The 19,697-nt window shown below is 36.7% G+C and overlaps 4 protein-coding genes across 6 annotated transcripts; 1 reads left to right on the forward strand and 3 right to left on the reverse strand.

Annotated features, from left to right (window-relative positions):
* Positions 1 to 1,155: 1,155 nt before the first annotated feature.
* Positions 1,156 to 4,427, forward strand: EDA3 (DnaJ/Hsp40 cysteine-rich domain superfamily protein). The gene is made up of 5 exons (XM_086234613.1): positions 1,156 to 1,323; positions 2,140 to 2,234; positions 2,680 to 2,845; positions 3,524 to 3,616; positions 4,059 to 4,427. The coding sequence occupies exons 1-5, from the start codon at positions 1,260 to 1,262 to the stop codon at positions 4,187 to 4,189; spliced, it is 549 nt and encodes a 182-aa protein (XP_086090739.1). The 5' UTR covers positions 1,156 to 1,259; the 3' UTR covers positions 4,190 to 4,427.
* A 126-nt stretch (positions 4,428 to 4,553) lies between these two features.
* LOC147296023 (Cation efflux family protein) lies at positions 4,554 to 8,019 on the reverse strand. The gene is made up of 7 exons (XM_086234607.1): positions 7,654 to 8,019; positions 7,192 to 7,361; positions 6,610 to 6,808; positions 5,918 to 6,096; positions 5,666 to 5,816; positions 5,321 to 5,451; positions 4,554 to 5,176 (listed from the first exon to the last, which is right to left on the reverse strand). Exons 1-7 carry the CDS (start codon positions 7,832 to 7,834, stop codon positions 4,997 to 4,999), a joined length of 1,191 nt encoding a protein of 396 aa, XP_086090733.1. The 5' UTR covers positions 7,835 to 8,019; the 3' UTR covers positions 4,554 to 4,996.
* Positions 8,020 to 10,546: 2,527 nt separating this feature from the next.
* Positions 10,547 to 13,862, reverse strand: LOC147296024 (P-loop containing nucleoside triphosphate hydrolases superfamily protein). Its single transcript, XM_086234596.1, is given in 4 exon segments — positions 10,547 to 11,092; positions 11,095 to 11,413; positions 11,831 to 11,998; positions 12,552 to 13,862. Coding segments are annotated over 4 exon segments (1,731 nt in total). The 5' UTR covers positions 13,773 to 13,862; the 3' UTR covers positions 10,547 to 11,069.
* Positions 13,863 to 14,341: 479 nt separating this feature from the next.
* LOC147296025 (E3 ubiquitin-protein ligase SINAT2-like) lies at positions 14,342 to 17,877 on the reverse strand. 3 transcript variants are annotated; one of them, XM_086237320.1, is made up of 4 exons: positions 17,480 to 17,877; positions 16,156 to 16,475; positions 15,143 to 15,529; positions 14,342 to 14,721 (listed from the first exon to the last, which is right to left on the reverse strand). In XM_086237320.1, the coding sequence occupies exons 2-4, from the start codon at positions 16,372 to 16,374 to the stop codon at positions 14,425 to 14,427; spliced, it is 903 nt and encodes a 300-aa protein (XP_086093446.1). In that variant the 5' UTR covers positions 16,375 to 16,475; positions 17,480 to 17,877; the 3' UTR covers positions 14,342 to 14,424. The 3 variants fall into 3 exon arrangements, with proteins under 3 accessions (XP_086093446.1, XP_086093436.1, XP_086093454.1); XM_086237310.1 differs by having other exon boundaries at positions 14,342 to 14,745; XM_086237328.1 differs by having other exon boundaries at positions 14,451 to 14,750.
* Positions 17,878 to 19,697: the final 1,820 nt, after the last annotated feature.

A 19,697-nucleotide genomic window follows, 5' to 3' on the forward strand; every position in this document is an offset into this window, starting at 1 on the left:
TTGAATATTTTGCGTACTTATGATGATGCATGACTGTCATTGAACATGTTCCGCCTCTTGATATCCACAGAGAAAACCTGCTAGACGAAGAAGAGAAACTGAGGTTTTTATTCATTGATATTAGGACTCACTGCAAGATAATTAAATGAGCTAACTGAACTATGTTGTGTGTCTTTATTTTGCAGGGACAAAAGTATCATCTGGTATTAACTTTGCAATACCTTGATGTATACAGTATATGGGACTCCTTACAGTGAAGGTTTGGATCAATTTATCTAGTGTGTGTAAACGGATTTCTCTTATCTTATTCATTTTACAGACTATTTATTTTTGGTCCAAAAACATACCAGACTAATTGGAAAAAAGCATTAAGATGACCTTACTTGAGTAGTTTCGTATTCCACTTTTTTTTTTTGATTAAGTTGATTTTCCAATTTAAAAGTTATTGAATTAAGTTAAAATGGATCTGATTTTTTTTTCTTTTTTTGCCTCATAAAATCATTTCTACATATTTTGACAACGGTGGATTGAGCTCCATTCATATCCGTTAAAAAAAATCCGAATTTTCTAAGCAATTGTGGACTTGTAGTTGCTATTTAACGGTTTAACCTTAGTTTTTTAAAATTATTCTTTCCACATCTTTTATTTTTTTTAAAGTGTTAAAAAAAAAAAAATCTTTGTTCCGTTAGATTTTAGCCTATGTTCATGAGCTGTACTTGTGGTCTGATCCAAATTCTCTCTCTCATTTTTTTTTTTTATAGAAAATTCTCTATAATTAATCTACAGTTTAATTTCGTGAATGACGCTTGCATCTGAAAGTCTGGTCCAAATCGAGTTATAAATGGATCAGTGGAGTCTAACCTGGCCCAATAAAGAAGATTCAACCCCCAACCGACATTACAAGGCAATGGTGAAGCCCAAAGGCGAAGGCCAGCGTGACTGACTATAATGGCCACCTCCCGGCTCCTCCCACAAATAAACAGTCTTGAAAACCTTGAAGCGTAAAAAGAGAAATTAGAAAAAAAATATAGGGACCGACCCAAAATAATAATAACAATAATATCTAGGGACCAATGAGAAAGACTGAAAAGAGGATAGGGTCCCAGTCGTTGTAGATTATGCGAAGTGCAAGATATGCCATCCATCCATCCATAAGAATTGAGTTGCAGAAGTCTGTTCCTCCACAATACATGCCTGCCGCGTAATACGTATAATATATGTACACCCACTAACACACACACACACACGCACAGGGGGGCATGGCATCTTCTTCTCATCTCTCAGCGATACCACAACGCCTGTCAAAAGCCTCACCATGCCACTGTCAGTATTCTCCTTCTCTCTCTCTCTCTCTCTCTCTCTCTCTCTCTAGCTTAGTACTAGTAGTTAGTATCCACTGACGAACTTGTTGAGACCTTCCCATTTCTTGTCATTTCCATGCTCACAATCGTTACTGACCACTGGAAGCTAAAAAATTCTGAGTATATAACGATAGAGTCTCGCATAACTTTAACCACTTATGCATGCATACTTCTCATGATTGGCACTCAGCCATGGTTGGTAACTAATCAGATTTGGATTGCGTGCTACTTTGCTGATGGCCCTCGGACCTCGGTTTTCCAAATTGCTTACTACTTGGTCCCGGTTTGTCTAATTTATAAGCTTAATTATGAGGGGAAAAAAAGAGGAGAGAAAAGAATAAGGAAAACCGAGTTATCTCATCTAGTTTTCTTCAATAATAGGTCCTTTTTGAGATTTTCCATGGGATTTGTTTTTCTTTTGGGCACTTAATATTTGAGAAATCAAGAGAGTGCATTTGGATGTCCCATGAATTTGCTTTCTTCATTCTGTTTTATGTGTGTAATTCAAACAAGGTAATATAATGAAATCCTAATTCTTAACTTCCACTCTACTTGGCTGTGGTGGTGCCTTTTTACTTTAGAAAAGAAAGACAAGATGGATTCCTTCAATGCCAGCGGACTCTGTGCTTTTTCAGTTGTAGCCGCTGAACATTTTGCTTCTAACTTTCACTACCTCAAGCAACACATGACTTAAAACATTGGATTCATGATTTTGATGATTATTGGTGGAATGACAATGATCCTAACTATTATTTGTATGTCCATAAATATTTGTCAGTCAACTCAAATTCGGTTGGGTTTCATGTAAGATCCAATCTTGAGAATGAGAACAGCAGTCCGGGGGATTCGAACCACTCATCTAAACCATCAAAGGTATTTATCTTTTGTTATTTAAGTATCTAGTTAATTACCAGAGATATGATAGTTTCGCAGAAAATATGGCATTAGATAGAGCAAGGGTGGTTATTGTTTATGCCTTGTCATATGGATGCATCTTGTTTTCTATTTTTGGTAATGTGCTATTTTATTCTCAAAAAATTATTCTCTGATAAATGATTTTCTCTGGCACAAAGGGCTTCAACTTTGCTTGGACATGTCTTTTGATGTATTGTTTCAGTTTTGTGTCTTATGTGGATTTTTCGAAAAATATATATTATTTTTTCAGAATTCAACTTGTGCACAAGGGTGCGCTCCATTGTCACCTTAAAATAAATTTATTTGTATTATCGTATTAATTATAAAGTGGCAAAAATTTGATAATAATGGGTTTTTAACTTCAATAAGATAAAGTTACAAAGGCTCAGTTTTTTTATTACAGGGATCTCAGGTCTCAATCTCTCGACGATTGTGTCTCACATGTCTATGTTCAACTGTTGCTTTGATAAACAATTCTGCAACCTCTGTTTCCCTACCAAAGGCATTTGCACTGGAGGGAAAAGATAGACCTGGGTGCCGGAATTGTGGGGGAAGTGGCGCTGTGCTCTGTAAGTATAAATTTTACTTTCTATAAGCTAGTGTTGGAAATGATATTGACAGTTTGCTCTTTGCTTGCATAATATTAACATATTTCTATCTAGGGCTAGAAGATGCTATCCCTCTCGGGTATTCCATTTCTGGGCCTAAAATTTTGTGTACAGTTAACTTTGCATAAACTATATTGGTCCTAGGGTTCAGCTAGAAAACCAACTTTAGTTCAAGTTTGTTCTTAAACCTGCTTCAAGTATTGCTTTTCTTTGTTCATCTATGAATTCATACTTTCTCTTTTTGGTAACTACGGCTTCCTATTTTCTTTGGTCTTCTGTTTAGGTACCTAATTTTGATTTATTCTTTACACTCTGATGAAATCGAGTTAAGGTCAAATATTTATACTACTTTTGGTCATGCCTTGAGGTTTATGCTTTGGCTAGTGAAGGGACGAACAGATTTGCTTCTTCCTTTCCTTTTATAGCTGTTTTATGTTAAAATTTTAAAAATTGCTTGGAAATAATGATATGTTGTTCTTATTCTTGGAGCTATTGATCATCCCATAAAGTATATAGTAGCATGCCATAGAGAAACTAGAGATATATGTGATTTAGGTTTATCTTACCATGGCAAGTTAGATTTTATATTACTTGTGGTACTCCATTCGTCCATGAGATGTTCATTTGCTTTTCATTTAGGTGATATGTGTGGTGGTACAGGAAAATGGAAAGCTCTAAATAGAAAACGGGCTAAAGACGTGTATGAGTTTACAGAATGTCCAAACTGTTATGGTATGTACTTGTCATTGATACTCATATTTCTGTTTCAGCATATAGGGGCCCAATGAGTGCCAAGATTGTTTCATGCTTTGTCTTGTTTATACGGATATTTTAAATTGCAACCTTTCGAATTAGTTAAATGTTCAGTACCACAGGAACATGTTTTCTTGGAGTTAGTATTGGGAATAATATTGCAGTTATTGAAACTGGTTCTGCAGATATTCCCAATCGATAGTAACAATGAAAGGTGGTCATAAATTCTTCATCTTGCACATGTTATACATGTTGACTTTCTTGCATGGTAGAGGCCTAGAGGCTATTAATGCATTTCTCATTCCCATTCCTATACAACATGTTGTCCTGTTTTACAACTTGCATGCAAAGTTTTTTTCTTTCCTTCCTACTGGAATGGGTTTGCATTTTGTTTGTATGAGTGATTGCTTGTTGTGGACAGGTCGGGGGAAACTTGTATGTCCCGTTTGTTTAGGGACTGGTGTACCAAACAACAAAGGTCTTCTTAGGAGGCCTGATGCAAAGCAGTTACTTGATAAGATGTACAATGGTCGGCTGTTGCCAGGCTCTTAACGGAGTCACTCTAGATCACTGGGGCCTCCCCACGGAAGAGTTGATTTTTGGCATTGTGACCATTCAATTTTAGTGCACAATACAGGGTTAATAAGTTTAGAAGAGTTAAAAAGCCAAAAACATGTATAGATTAGATATTCTTCCACTACGATTGTGTTTTCATAACAGGGCTCCTCTCTACTCTCTGCAAAGTGCAAACTATATAAGCTTAATGGATGTGGACTTTATTACATCTTTATATACCGTTCGTACATTGTTACACCAACAATTATACTCTTATTACTTCTAATGGCAAAGAGAAAATAGAAATCAAGTCAAATTAACATGAAAAGGGAAACATACTAGAGCATGATTATTTTTAGGAAACTTTAATGTAATTGTTTGCTCAAGTGCAAGCTGCTCAAGCAGCAATCATTTTGCTCTATAAGTATATGATTTTCTGCAGATTTTGAGGAGATGAAAGGTTATTCAAATAACAACTATGGATCTTATTTAAACTGAATAATTTCCATAAAACTAGTAAAAATGTGTACTCTGTTCAAGGCATACCATAAATGACAAACCCTCCAAAAAGAAAAAAGGAAAGAAAAAAAAAACAGCTATAACTTGATTTGCTTTACTAGAAGATTAAACAGCTTGGGCAGACCACAAAGATTTATAAGAGCCAAAATTTAAATAGATTATTGCAGACACATAAACCTTATCATCCACCTCCAAGTAAACTGATTCATTTACCGATCCCCATTGCCAAAGACAGTTAGGTTTCCCCACAAGGTCATTTTGTGTGGGAAACTGAGATACTGTGAATCAGGGCTGACTGTTTGGAAGCTTGATAAGTACAGAATGCTCGGGTTTGTGTTCACATTCAAAGTCAAGATGAACAAATGCTCGCTCAACTTCTGGAAGTTTCTCAAACTTTATCTGGAGGGTCTCTCCAATGGCATGTGCTTCTTTTAAAGGCAGCTCCTCTGGGAGTTCAATGTCAACCTGTTTCAACAGTATTGACAGTTCTCAATCCATTTTCCCATATAGAGAGCAGATGATATGGTTTAATTCCGTAACTTGTAATGTTACATGACAAGTTTTCCATTATGATATTATGAGATTGAAATTGCCAATAATATGACTAACCTCCACAAAGTAAAGAACACCAAATGTGTAAGCACGAACTGTGTCAATACGCTTCACTTGAGGGTGCCTTATGGCAATATATGTCAATGTTTGTAGGAATTCAGGAGGGGCTGATTGTCCCACCAATGAAACTGCAGTTTGAGACCCCATGTTAGACTAGTTGAAGTACATACATTAGGAACATTTCAAAGCATCATTAAGAACATATTGTCAATTAATTTTAATAAGATGCAACATGAATTGTAAGGAAAAAGGGAGAATAAAGAGAGAAAACTCTTCTTTTTTACTGAGTCATGAAATATTTTTGTGAGACCAAAAGGCAGTGAAGAAAGCTGGAAAAAGTACCTGCATTTTCCATAACAGTTCCGGACCAGTTTGTAATCGTGTATACAGCAAGGATGATAGCACCAGTAGGATCAATCCACCAGTAGAACTTATCAGCAAGTACAGCAGCAACTAATCCTACTACATTCGTTACGACATCGAAATAGTGATCCTGGCCATTGGCATTCAAAGAAGTCATACAACTTGCAAAAAAATAGAACTTAAATCCCCTCAGATCGAGAAAACTACTGAAAAAGAAAAGAAGCAAAAAACCTTTGCATAAGCACGGACAATCTTGTTTCCTGAGCTTCTGCAATAGACCCAGAGTGCAAGTTTTACCACAGCAGCAAATATCATGATTAAGTACAACCACACCAATTGATCTGAGGACATCTTTTCAGTGGATTCACTTGTAATTAATTGTTCTACAGCCTGGATCAATACCTGAAACCCTGTAAGGAAGTGGTTGAAATTTATGTATGCAACATAGTCAGGTTTTATTATAGCTGGACGTTAACCTTAGGCATTATTGGTATGAAGATGGAAAAAAAAAAAAAGTTAACAGCATAACATTTTCTGCAAGCCTAATTGCATACCTTTATCATTCCTGGTTTGTATCTAAAGTTCGTTCTTTGTAGTATATACATCATGTTCACTGGAATAACTACCAAGAACTTTTCTAGGATTATATAATATTCACTTAAAGATTATTATTTTTTCCTGCAGAGTAAGGTGTCATTGAGCACATGAAAGGAATGTTTCCTTGCATTAAAGGTCTGGGTTAAATTGGCCATTATTCATGATCTTTGATGTTGCCAATGGTTGGTGATTTGGACAAAAACCATGGTGAAAATCCGAAATCAGGCAGACATTGGTTTTCCTTCATCTTCAAAAAACAAAGTAGATGCTAATAGATGATATAAGACAAATTCTAATGGCAAGAAAAGCTAGAAAGACATACATACCAAGTGTAGCCATGATAGCAGCAAAGATGACTATACCAACGGGCTGCATCCTCAATTTTCCAATAGGATATTTATAAATATTGATGTTCTTCATTGCCAAGTGAGTGAACCAAAGTATGCCACCAGCCATGAGATCTAGTAAGGAATCTAGTGTTGATGCAGCAATGGCTATGGACCCACTCTTTACAGTAGCATATATCTGGACATTCCAAACTTCTTATCATAACAGTGTAAATGAAAACATGAAATAACACACAAATTGTTATCTGTTTCATTGTATGTGCCGGTAGAGTAACGGTAGGTGTACCACATTTTTGGTACCACATGTGTACCACATCTCTAATAGAGTCGGAACTCACCTATACAAGTGGGTCCCAGAGGTGGTATTAAAAGTGTGTACAAATAGTTCTATATGTGGCATTATCATATGAAAATGAGGTTTTTTCATCTGTACATATTCTTCTCATTTCACATATCTCATATACCATAAATCACAGAAATCCTTAACCACTGCATTCATTCAAATCCAAAAAACTTTTTAGAATTTGATTAATTGCTGCTGAAGCAAATTAGAAAAGGTACCTTAAGTGCCAAGAGGACTACATTTGCATAGTTGGAAATCTTCATTGCTCTTTCATGTTGTGCTTGTTCCTCGAAATCTTCCTCATTGATGCAGTCATCTGCCACTATAGAGTCAACTTCCTCAAAGGATCTAAGTGTTGCAAATTGTCTTTCATAGTATTCCTTCTCTCCTACAATTTACAGCAGGATATCAATTGTTTGTAAGAAACCAAGGCATATATAGAAATTACAACTTCATTACTTCAAGAACTAACAGTACTCTGTTTAGTTGCTAAGAAAACAAATGTGTCTTTTCACAGAATAACAGAATCACATAAGCATTTGACCCAAAAATAGAAAAAGAAAATAAATGTTTCTTCATGCAGTTCCTAATCATTGGAACTTTTTTCTTCACAAACATTTGGGTACAGGCATGCATTTTCTAAGTTATGAAACAAACAGAGTTAGAGAGAAGAGAGAGACCTTGGCTTAAGCCTGTGGTTCGAGAGTAGTCGATGACGTCAGGAGACTCGGGGTCCAGACCAGTTCGGACCTTATGAGGGAGCTTCGAAACGAAGTCGTTTCTGAGTGAGTCAAACGAGTTACTTCGTCCACCGTTCCCCAGCAGCGACGCTTTCAATCCCGTATCCGTTTTTCCCTCCATTCGGACCCCCCAAATTAACCGATTAACCCGGCTACGAATCAATCTCTCTTTCTCTCGCTCAGAAGTAGCAGATCTTAAAAGACACAACTGTGCTACCTGTAAATTGAATTTCGCAGCAAATATAACCGACTGTCTCTTTTTTGTCAAAGAAAATGCAAAATAAACACCGGAACGAGAACGACACGTAGTATTTATGTATGGGCTTATTTATATTTATGTAGTATTTTTGTCTTTATCTTTTTAATTGAGGAGAAAAGAGAATTCCAAAAGAAATGAAGGCCTGAGAGGCTGAGAGCTAAAGATAAGAAATACGAGGAAGAGATGAAAGAGAATAACAAATAAAAAATAAAAATTATTAATTATTTTATTTTTGCATGATTAGAGTGATTTTCATATAGGAGCTTAATTTCTTCATGACTTTGTCCAGACCTTAATTATAGCTTAATTAACGATCCAAGTCCAACTATGAGAAGCAGAATCAACGAACATGAATGCAATGCGGACAAAGAGGTATAGCTGGTTTAGTCCTATGGGGGTACGTACATATGCGGTATGCCTCTTGCTGGTGAACAACTCAGTTTAATATTATTTAATCTATTATATGATATGAGTTTCTTTAATTAATGATTTTGAAATGAGATCAAGGAGCTGCATTCAATTTTCAATTATTATTTGAAGGCCAATAATGGCTAGAACAATAAAAATACAAGTCATAGGGCATGTTTGGCTCACGGGACTGACTTTCACCAAAGGGGACTGTCTTAAATAAGACACGCATCCCGTGTTTGGTATCAGTGTATCACCAGTCTTTATTTATTTCAAGTGGGATTGTATTATCCGGCTCACCTCCCAAAATACACCTCGCAAAATTACACGAGCCCCCTCAGGCCTCACTCAGCCCGACACCCTCACCGAGCTCACTCTCTTTCTCTCTCGACTCCTCTCAGTCCAGATCGAACACATCTGCAACTCACCAGAGGGAAGAACCCAGATGACAACTACCTGAGAAAAAGCTGGGAGCAGAGTCGCAGCGGAGAGAGAGGATCATCGTCGGGAGTCGCGATCGACGGGAATCCAACGATCATCGTCGTCGTAGTTGGTGATGGGTTTGGGTGTAGTGGTCGATCTGTGTTTGGATTTGGAAGGTGAGGGATCTGTTGGAATGTTTAAGCTTGAACATAGAGAGATATAGAGAGAAACGGAAGATGATGGGTTTGGGTATAGTGGTATGACTTTGGATTTTTTGTACGTGGTGGGTTTAAGATGATAATGGCTAATGGAGATAATGGATTATGGAGAAGGTTCTAGAGCTGAGGGGATAATGGATAATAGAGATATTGAAAAAAAAATAAAAAATAGAGATGACTTTGTGATTTTTGATGATGAATCACATTAGTTTATGACGATGATGATAGGGTTCACTACTTGTTTTTTTATAGTAAATTTTATTATAAAATTATGTGATTGGTTATGAGAATTAATTTATACTCATTTTTTAATATCCAACCACTGTCGTCTAATAGCTAAAAGGCACGCCTCATGTGGTATATATATAGTACTCGCATATTAATTGTTGTTACTTGATTGTCGTATGTATATTATTATATACGTACATCAACATCATACACATATATAAGTATATACTATATAACACAACTACAAGTCTACAACTAGGGTCTAAGAATATAATGTGTAGTGGAAGATGATGGGTTTGGGTGTACTGGTATGTGTTTGGATTTTTTGTACGTGGTGGATAACATTTATTGCCATGATCATGAATGACAAATCAAACTCAGCCATAAATGAGTTTCATTAAAGCCGACAAAAAAAAAAAAAAACAAGAGTACGACTACTGCGTGCAATGCAAACACCCCTTTGGAAGTTACAGTGTTACAGTGCCAGTACTATCCTCCAATTTCACAAAACAATGACAATTACTTCATGAGACGTGTTGCTGTCAAACTCGTGACTCCTTCAGAGCTCAGAATCATAACTGATGGAACAAAACTTACCCATCGATGCCACCTGTGTGGTATCACCAGAGAGAGAGAAAGAGAAAAAGGGAGAGAGAGAAAGAAAGAAAAGGGACGATGGGGATACCACCTATCAGTATCCCGGGCAGGTAAGTCTCACTCTAACTGATGATGACCCGAGAAGAAAAGCTAGTTGATGTTTGGGTAGTGGGACACTTTAAGTTCACTTTCCAGGCTCCAGCTGTTGACATGTTTACTTTTCATTTTAGAAGGGTCCAAAATCCAAATGCATATTCCAATGTACAAATGGTGATGATGCTCGCCACTTAGAGAAAGTTGGGATATCAAAGCATAATTAACTAATTAAGTACAAAGCTTGGCCAAAAAAAACTAATTAAGTACAAAGCAAACGATATTCATATCTCTGATTTTTGGCTGCGTATGAGAGTATGATTAAGACATTGATTTTTTGCTCCCTCGCCATAACTATTTGATCTTGATAAATAATTGCACAAATAAATACTGCAAGTCTGCAACAATTAAGCATTTTGTGGTCTTATTTATTATTAACATGAATCACCGAATACAAAAAATCAATGCTTGAACTTCACTTTATCATTCAACAATATAAACCTGAACAAACAATAGGCATTGCAGAACAAACAAAGGCACGAAGTTTGATTCAAACTAAGTTAAATACTGCAAAACGTTTACAGCTACTTATGAAGTCTGCTATTTTTTTCCACGAGAAATACAGTAGAAAAGCATTAGCTTCAAACCAAAACAGATCAACTAAAGTAGTTCTGCTCTTCACAGTTACAATTTACAAAAAGAAATTAATAAACAATAAAATTACACAAATTCCCATAAAAAGAGGATGAGGAGGCAGATGGCTCGTATCCCCTCAGTCAAGAAGCCACATGTTCATTTCTATGCAGGCCGTCTTTTATTGTAGTTTTGAGCCCAGCAGAAAACAATGCCTTAGAGCGGTTCTTCATGATATTGTTGCGGGAGAAAAAGCATCCCAATTTGTAACATCCAGACCACTTATAGTCAGAGAAAATATCAACCATTTCATCTCTGGCTGAATAGGATGGCTAGCCTTCTCTTTCTGATAAAAGGTTTATGTTGTTTACTTTACATCCCTCGCCTGTAGTATTATAAATGACAATTGTCATAGCATTTCCACATATCCTTTCCCCACAAAGACATAAGAGTACTAAAATGAAGTTGAGCCTGCTTCGGTTGTTAACAATGACGAATCAGCAGGTGACAGATTCCTTTGGCTCGCTTTGTTCTTCTTCCCACTTTTGAGCTGTGATTTATTTGAAGCTCGGTCAGCCTTAGAGACAATTTTAGAGACTGTAAACCCGGAAACTTCAAAAATGTTTGATCTATGAGGAAGCAATGAATTGCGAAGAACAACGTCGATACCATCATAGGTCCAAACACTCAAAACTGCCTCTCCTTTAAGTCCAACAGCAAACCAGCCAAGCCCTGCAGCAGCAATGTCTACCGAACTTGAATCCCAACTGTTTCCACTGATGCGAAATTCCCTTCTCACCCACTGTCCAAGCTCCTTAACTCTATTCTCTCCAATAGGAGGCTGAAGCAAGGGAAAGTTCATTTCAGCATCAAAATTATATATAAATACAACTATATCCTGCATTTTTTGTTTTAGCCTCATACCTTAAATATGAAGCTACAAGCATCATACCTGTGTTAACAAGGCAGATGCCTAGGCAAATCTCTTGATTTTGACAAAACTAATTTTCTTCAGAAAAAAAAATGCCATTTGTATTCAGAAATTAAAGAAAAATAAAGAAAAAAAATCTAAATCACCAAACAACCTATTATACTAACAGAGACTGGGACATTAAGAAGCCACAGGTATAATATATACAGTGATTATTACACTAGAAAACCAATGGTAACATGTTGAAGATGAATATAACTAATGAATAATGATCTAGAAAACCAAAGATTTGCAGAGCCATCACTCATCAACTAGTGATAACCATACTTGTAATTGACGACCAAAATGTTCCTCTATCATTGTGCATGCATTTTCTGTTTTCCCCATGTGCAATGGAAGATAAGGCGATGCCCATGCCGTAATATAAACAGAATCTACAGATGATTCTTCTATATCCAGCCTCATAAGCCCAGCAATATGAACTGAATAACCATCCTGTAACAACCAAAGGACAAAAGATATGAGCCATGGTAAATGAAACAAATACTAATATATCACAAGGAACCTAAATTTGCAACAGGAGAGATGCTGGAACCCATGATGATCTATGCATTAGAACAGAGTCCAAAATTAGCATAAGGCAATTACTTATTCAAGGGTAAATGAACTTCCAATACCGTCAAGTGATCAACTTTCTAGCGAGAACACACAAGCACACACATAATCAGTAAATAAACTTCTGAAAATCAATAGAAAAACCCTTCATTCTTTGATCAATGGATTTTCCATGCAGAATAGACATTGGCACTCTTATCATATTTTTGAGATGGTTCCAACTGTTTTGAACTTAAGATGATTCATGTGTACAAAGTAAAAACCAAAATTGGAATGGTATAGTTTAAATAAGCAATATCATACGAAAAAATCAATGTGTACTTTCCTACTTCACCTTTATAAACTTTGATCGAGCAATCTATCAAAGAAAATTAACAAATTTTTACACTCAACAACACTGCCCCTAAGGTAGTTAATGCTCAAGTAAGCTAACCTTAATCCTGTACGTCCTCGGTTTCAATTCCTTGCTAATGTTTACAAGACTATGTTCTTCTCTCATCAACCTAGTAGTAATCTGATGAGGATTCAAAAGCCCCGGCGTATCAAACAACTTGGTATTACCAGGAAGAACACCTTCCACTCTAACAATGCCCAATGTTGTTCCAGGCACAGGCGCTTCTGTCAGATGCGTAATCTTCCCTCCAACATGCTTCCCTATCGCATTTATCAACGTGCTCTTCCCTGCATTCTGTGCTCCTATTGCCCACACATTCCCTCTCGACCCCGCCAAGCTAACAACATCATCAACAAGATTCTTCAACCCCCAATCCCTCACTGCACTTACCAAATGCACACTAGTTATCTTATTCGCTCCGCCCTCCCTCGCTCTTGTCCTAACCCAATGCTCTAACCTTGTTGGCGACAAAGAGCTCGGCAAAAGATCTATCTTTGTCACCACAAGCACAACTCTTGGCACATTCCCTGACTTCCCCTGTTTCCATGCTGTGGAATGTTCCTCAATTGTCTCTGAAACCAACTTGGCCACCTTTTTGGGGAACGACCCATCAAAGTCTGCCGCGTCCACCACAATTAGCACCACTGACCGGGTCGCAGTCGTCAAAGCCAACTTCCTCCCAACTGTATGATCAAAATCGAAATCCGGCAGCAAATTCTCCACCGTTGGATCCTTCACTTTTCCGTAGTGCCTCAAAGAGTGACACCGTGCACAAACCACTGGCTTCTCAGGCCTGAGTTCAACCAAATTGGGGTCAGAACTCAAGTTTTCTGGTTCGATTATGAGACCCCTTTTGAGGAAATCGTTGAACTCTGGCTCTTGTGCAACTGCTTCCAGATGGTTACCCAAACGATACGTCCTGGGATCCTTTTTCGAGGGTTTGAGGAAGAAGCCAGGTTGTTTAGGGTCGGAGTTCTGCATGTGAACCCCACAACCGGGGCAGACGTGGAGAGATTGGGCAGTGGCTTCATCGTAATTTCCTTCACGGTTCAAAGGCAATGATTGAGATGTAGAAAAGGGTTTGAAGAAAATGGCTGAGAATGGTAAAGAATGAGAATTGGTGGGATTTTGGAGATGGGGTTTTGGTATTGAAGTGAAATGTGAATGTGGGGTTTCGGTTCTGAACGATTGGGCAATGATAGATAGAGGAAGGAAGGGTTTTAGCTTTGAGAGAGAGTGGTTTCGAGCTATCGATAGCATTTTTTTGTTTTTTGGGATTCAAAAACAGAAAGAGGGTTTAGGGTTTAGCAGAGGAGTAAACGGCTTAACGCCCTATTTTGTGCAAGGGTGGTGGGTTTTGGACTTCGGTCTCCGAAAACGACACCGTCGCAAAATCAAGAATAAATTTTTTTTTTTTCGTCAAGTAAATACACCTTAGACCACGAGTCAAGTAAGCTTCTTTTCTGACGTCATAATGATTGAGAAGTAAGTTTTGAATGCATTGGGGTACTTAATGTGAAAAAATACCTTAGACCATGACTCGGTTAAAACTCAACTGAATGCAGCAGTCCCTCCCTTTTATGTTACTTACTCAAAGGGGTCAACTTTCTGGATTCTGGTACATGAAGAAGCTCTTATAAGCTAAATATTGAGCACACCCTGGTTTCTTTGGGACAATTGGGTTCATCATTTGCATCCTATTATTAGCACCATTACTTTAGAAAACCACATAAGATCCATAGTCAAAACTCAAAAACAGTCCTAGATAATCTAATCAATCGAAAGCCATCTTAATTTTAATAAGCAAAAAATATCCAGCCTTTTACATAGACCACCTGAATTTCCTTCCAACCTTTTATTTTTTCATAGCAAAAAGTTACAATATCTTTGAACAAATTTCTAGTTTTATATCTCAGAGTTCTTTCCATATATGTCCAGCAACTTTCAGCTTCAGCTCCTGCCTATTACCGCCTGAGAAGAAGAGTGCTACGTTCCTCTGAATGATTAGTCCATCTTGACTGTCACGAACTTTTTTGTGGCTATCACGGATGCTCCGAGGAATTCCTTGCCACGTTAGCTTTCTGCCACTGCCCCCAACTTCAAGACTATAACTGAATTGCTTTGCCTCATCATCGTCGCCCATGAACCTAAGGAAGGCCATGTAAACAGGTGCTGCCCCGATGTGGAAAGCCTCAAAATGCAAGCAGAACTGACGGCCAAAACAGTTAAAAATCTGCACTACATTCAAAAATCACAAGTGGGTTTGAATACATTGGTAGATGTTGAACTGAACCAAATACAAGAAGACCGGTTTCATTTTTTGATTATGTGAAGAAGCTAAGCAAGCACCGAAAACATATTTTAATTTGTCCTCTTTGGGATTAAGAAAGAGTAAAATTTCAAATTATGAATTTCCTACAAAGGAATGGCCTCTACACTAAATGGTTAAAATGGGGAAAAAATGCCATCCTGACTCCTGAGATCAATAGTCATTTGACTACTACTTGGTGCTTAAAAAATGTACTTTTTGACATGATTGTTTACACAAATTCAACTAACGTGTATGTGTGTGTGTGTGTGTGAGAGAGAGAGAGAGAGAGAGAGAGAGAGAGAGAGAGAGAGAGACTTACGGTCAACATCCATGTAGCATTTTCAACTTCTTGGGGATTGGATTTAACATATCTATGGTTGAAAGAACACCCATCATGCATGTCAACCTTGTGATCATTTTTAAGATGCATCATAAGGAGTTGGATATCTCCAGTGACAGAACATTCAGCTCCAGCATAAGGACAATTGTACGGGCGATATTTACAGCATTTCTCATGCTTTAACTTGCTGTAGTATGGGAATATGTCTTGGCAACCATAAATTTGGTATCTACAAGGAAGATCCAGCGACTCTGCTACTTTCTCCAGTGCCAAGCACCTTATATTTCCAAGCTCATTGCGACAAGTGGGGCAACAGTTGTGTACTCTAGTCTTACAGCTCGAGCATAGAGTATGACCATTTGGACACTATGATATAGACTTCAATAAGTTCTCAGTAGGATAAAATTAAATCTTAGTACAGCTATATTAAAACCTAAGTGCATGTAATGCAATCAGGAGATCAAGCAATTTTTGTCAATGCATATGACGGAAAAATTAATTTTATGCTCTCCAGGTATCAATAGAAAGCAAGCAGAGCCATGAATTTTGTTACGATTTTATACTAGACAGAGCTAACAATCCTGGAGTGTATAACTATATAGAAGATAGGATGATCTGTGTTTTAAACATAGTGTTAAATAGTCTACGGTGGTATTTCTCAAGTGATGCTTCACATGGGATAAGTAAGCATTCCTTAAGAAATCCAATTTTGGAGCACAAGTTTTTCTAAAAGATCAGTCAGCTTCTTATTAATATATTTATTCCGTTTAGTATCAGGAAAAAGAAAAAAGTTAACATAGATCAGTCAACTTTTGAATATTTTCTAGGTTGAATTTAATTTTTTTGCAGTATAATGAGTTTTAAATTTCATGTAACTTTGTCAACTATGAGATGCTTCTAAGCCTATTAGTGTCAATTGCCCGATTTTCTTATGTTGAAGTATCAATATTCATAAGAGAAGAAATGAATGCTCCATGATTGTGTAACTTTACCTGGTGAATTGGAGGACACATTAAATTCATGCAAACAGGACACTCGAGTAGGTCATGCACATTAGTATTTGATGGCATTCCAGGATTTCCAATCAAACCAATGGCAGCTTTTCTGAATGGGGAAGTCCTTAGATCAGCATTGGAAGTTCCTACATCAGAATCTGCAAATGCCATGCGAGACTCAACTACATCATCACAGAAGCGACCTCCAGGAGACATGTTTTCTTCCTCAGATATCAATGCTGGTACTCCAAGTTGGGATCAATGTCATAGCCTATTCCCCAATTGTGTAACTTTCCTCAAATGCCAATTTAATTACCCTGTCACCCACCATTAGAAGCTTTTAACAAAACTGTCATAAGTAGTTGATGCCATGAAAATCATAAAAGGCACAAGACAAAGATGCCAATCTACAGTTCCAAGCAAGGCATCTAATCACATTGAAGTCCACTTTAGACAAGTAAAACTTTTTTGTCCTCATTGTGCGTTTGGATGAGAGAGTTTGAGGTCGAGTTTGGGGTTAGAAAAGGATTTAAAATGCATAATACTAAAGTATCTTGCTTGGAAACTTGAGAATGGATTTGTGAATTCTCAAAGAAAACTGAGACTTCATCTTAAAATGGTCCTATCACAACTATAAACAGAAATAATTGGGGGAAAAGGTAGTTTACCCTTGTGTAAAGGTCTCAAAGGAAGACAAAAAAAAATGCCTAATTTGCGTGTGAAGAAAAGTGGAAGAACAATTCTCTCAGACCTGTAAATTAGAAACTTCGTAGAAGAGTAAAAGTAGGTGCCCTTATTTTCTAAGCTATGAAGCCTACAAAAGTATAAAACAATCTTCTCTTCGCATGATTTATAAGAAGGTAAAAATTTCAAACTAAACAACTTCTAAATAGTTATACACAACACAAGAAAAAATTTCCAAATAACAAAAATGGTTGTGCTTTGGGAATCTTCAACAACTACATCACAAATTCACAACAGCAATGCACAGTGAAGAACCCTGCAAAAAATAAATGACAAAATGACTATATCCAAGTAAAATCTAACAAAGTGGAAAATTCAAAAGCAAATCTAGCGTATGAAATTTACATGCCGAACTGCTTTCATTTTTCATGGCATTCTGCAGATTATTATCACATTATAAAGCAAATTTGAAGAAATGGAAGCTGAGTAGTACGAAGTGAAACTGCATACTCCAAACAAGCAGAATTCTCGAGCAGTAAAAGAAAGCAAAACCCCAATTCATGTATCCAACCAAAATTACACTCTCAGTCAAACAGGTAGATAAAAACAAAATGAGAACAGATAGATAAAATCTTACCAAGAACTGTAAAACCCAGATGAGATTTTGAGCCCAAGCAAGTTGTCGGCCAAAACCAGAGGGCAGGAAAAAGAGAACAAAGGGCGCCAAATGGAACAGCAACTGCAATGCCCAGATGAGGCTCTGAGTCAAAATGCTTGAATATTCAACTTTAACCCACCCCCACCTTCCAATAATTGCATCCTTTTTTAATTTTTTTTTTTCTGAAAACTAAAAAAAAAAAGAAGAAGAAAGACAAGCAGAAGCAGGTGTTGAGGTGGAGAAGAGTCCGTGAAAGCTGGCCCGGATTAAGCGTGTCTTAGATTGATTTGGGGATGGCAAAGCAAAGCAAAGCCAAAGGTTCCAACTTCCAAGAGTCAAAGTATCTCTCAAAGATGTGAATTTTCTTTGGATTTTGATTGATTGCCTTCCATTAATTCCATATGTTTTACACTGTACAATTATTTATACGTGGGCTTGTTTGGTGTGACAATGTCTCTAACACCTAGCACACTTGGGCCAATATTTTACAGTATTTCATCAGCTGGAGTTTTCACATTAATGTATATAATAATATAGAATCCATTGATTAATGGGTCTGTGTTGTCGTCTTTAATAGTGGATCAGTGTTAGCTTTTTTGGAGGCTTCTTTCTTTCTTTGCCATTGTTGCCCCCATTGGCATTTGGCTTTGGGAAGGTGACATTTCCCGCACGCAACGTTTTGAATATTTCAAACCAACCAAAACCAAACCAGTTTCCTGGCAATCGGGCCGTTAAAAGTTGAAAAGTTTTCGAACCCTACCCAGTGGGGTGGTCAGGTGGAGTCCATGGCAATTTCAGTGCACGCTCGTTGCTTATTGGTTCTTGTTTTGGAAAGTCAAATCAAAATCAGCCATGTCACTACTATATCAAACGCGGGTCTTGCCGAATTCATGTGCACTTGAGCTTATGTGATTATAAATCCTTGTAAAGCCCATGTGGTCATGGATGGCCGAAGGCCCGAATCCAAGGAAGATTTTGATTTTGATGTTCCTTTCTTTTTTTAAGTGCTATTAGGCCCGTTTGTTTGACCGGAATTCTAGAATAACAATAGTAATTGCACTCTTATTTCTGTCTATCTTGAAATATAATAACAATAATGCTAGTTGTACTATATTTTTTTCCCACATTTGTATCCCACCTTATGTGTCATTATTTTACTGGAAGGGTATTTCCTTTTTCTTTTTTAGGTTTTATTTTTTAATTTTTAGTGTCCAATATATGAATGCCATATAAGATGGTATGAAATTGTGGTATAAAAATGTGGTAAGTGTAGCATTACTGATATAATAAGTTTTTAATTCCTATTCATATGTTTAGAACAAAAACATAATCAAAGTTATTAGTAATATTTTCTAATTTGGTAATTGACACATATCAATATAATAAAAAAGATATATGCCATAATTATGTGCCAATATTTTCTATTTCTTAACATTTGATAATCTTTTCTATTATATTTTCTAATTTTTCAATATAGCTAAATAATAAAAGAATATATATAGTAATTTTTACATTCCAGATTAACTATGAAATAAAAATACCACCCCCCTCATGGTATTTTTGTTCCTTCTTTTTGATGGAATTGGTTTATAGTCAACTAATGTCAATTCTTTAGTTTTGTTTTCTTTCCAGTCAATCAAATATCAAGTCTTCTTGTAATATAATCCAATTCTCATTCCAAGTTTTGGATTACGGCCAGCCAAACAAACCTTAAGGTCTTGCACTATATAGTATGTGAGTAAATAAAATTATAAATTTTTTTTGACGGATAAAATTTTAAAATTTTTGGGTCGAAACGCAAGAGATTGAAAAAGAGGATGCTAATGAAAGGAGAATTGAATAGAAATATATGGAGTCTAAGCAATAATTACATAATTTGATGCAATAAATGTATATATATATATCCTATACATGTTTCTATGTGCATATTGTAGCTACTACTGCTAGCTAGATATGCATGTATAATAATATACTATGTAGATTGTAGTATGTCCCTCATTGGGGTCCTAAATCCTAATCCTCTGCAGAGGACCAGTTGTCAGTATTTGCGATATTGGAAATGCTAGCTAAGTAGCAACGTACCTAAATTGCTAATTATCATTGTAGTCACTAAGGAAATATGAATAATGTCCACTCTCATTGGTGGCATAGAATAAGGTGACAATTAGGCAATAGAGACTGAAGTGCCTTGATTTTA

The sequence above is a fragment of the Dryas octopetala genome, chromosome 1 (assembly GCF_963921425.1).
Source record: "Dryas octopetala chromosome 1, drDryOcto1.1, whole genome shotgun sequence".
Lineage (NCBI taxonomy): Eukaryota > Viridiplantae > Streptophyta > Magnoliopsida > Rosales > Rosaceae > Dryas > Dryas octopetala.

Bases quoted from the DNA above. Each gene is read 5' to 3' on its own strand.
- LOC147296023 (XM_086234607.1), bottom strand. From the start codon at position 7,834: ATGGAGGGAAAAACGGATACGGGATTGAAAGCGTCGCTGCTGGGGAAC. The intron at 6,809-7,191 runs GTACCTTTTCTA...TGGAATGTCCAG, and splicing joins TAGTCCTCTTGGCACTTAAG to ATATATGCTACTGTAAAGAG. The intron at 5,177-5,320 runs GTTAGTCATATT...CTGTTGAAACAG, and splicing joins GTGTTCTTTACTTTGTGGAG to GTTGACATTGAACTCCCAGA.
- LOC147296025 (XM_086237310.1), bottom strand. From the start codon at position 16,374: ATGTCTCCTGGAGGTCGCTTCTGTGATGATGTAGTTGAGTCTCGCATG. The intron at 15,530-16,155 runs GTAAAGTTACAC...TCTATATCATAG, and splicing joins TGTGTCCTCCAATTCACCAG to TGTCCAAATGGTCATACTCT. The intron at 14,746-15,142 runs GTAAGTCTCTCT...AATGTAGTGCAG, and splicing joins ATGCTACATGGATGTTGACC to ATTTTTAACTGTTTTGGCCG.
- EDA3 (XM_086234613.1), top strand. From the start codon at position 1,260: ATGGCATCTTCTTCTCATCTCTCAGCGATACCACAACGCCTGTCAAAA. The intron at 2,235-2,679 runs GTATTTATCTTT...TTTTTATTACAG, and splicing joins ACTCATCTAAACCATCAAAG to GGATCTCAGGTCTCAATCTC. The intron at 2,846-3,523 runs GTAAGTATAAAT...CTTTTCATTTAG, and splicing joins GGGAAGTGGCGCTGTGCTCT to GTGATATGTGTGGTGGTACA.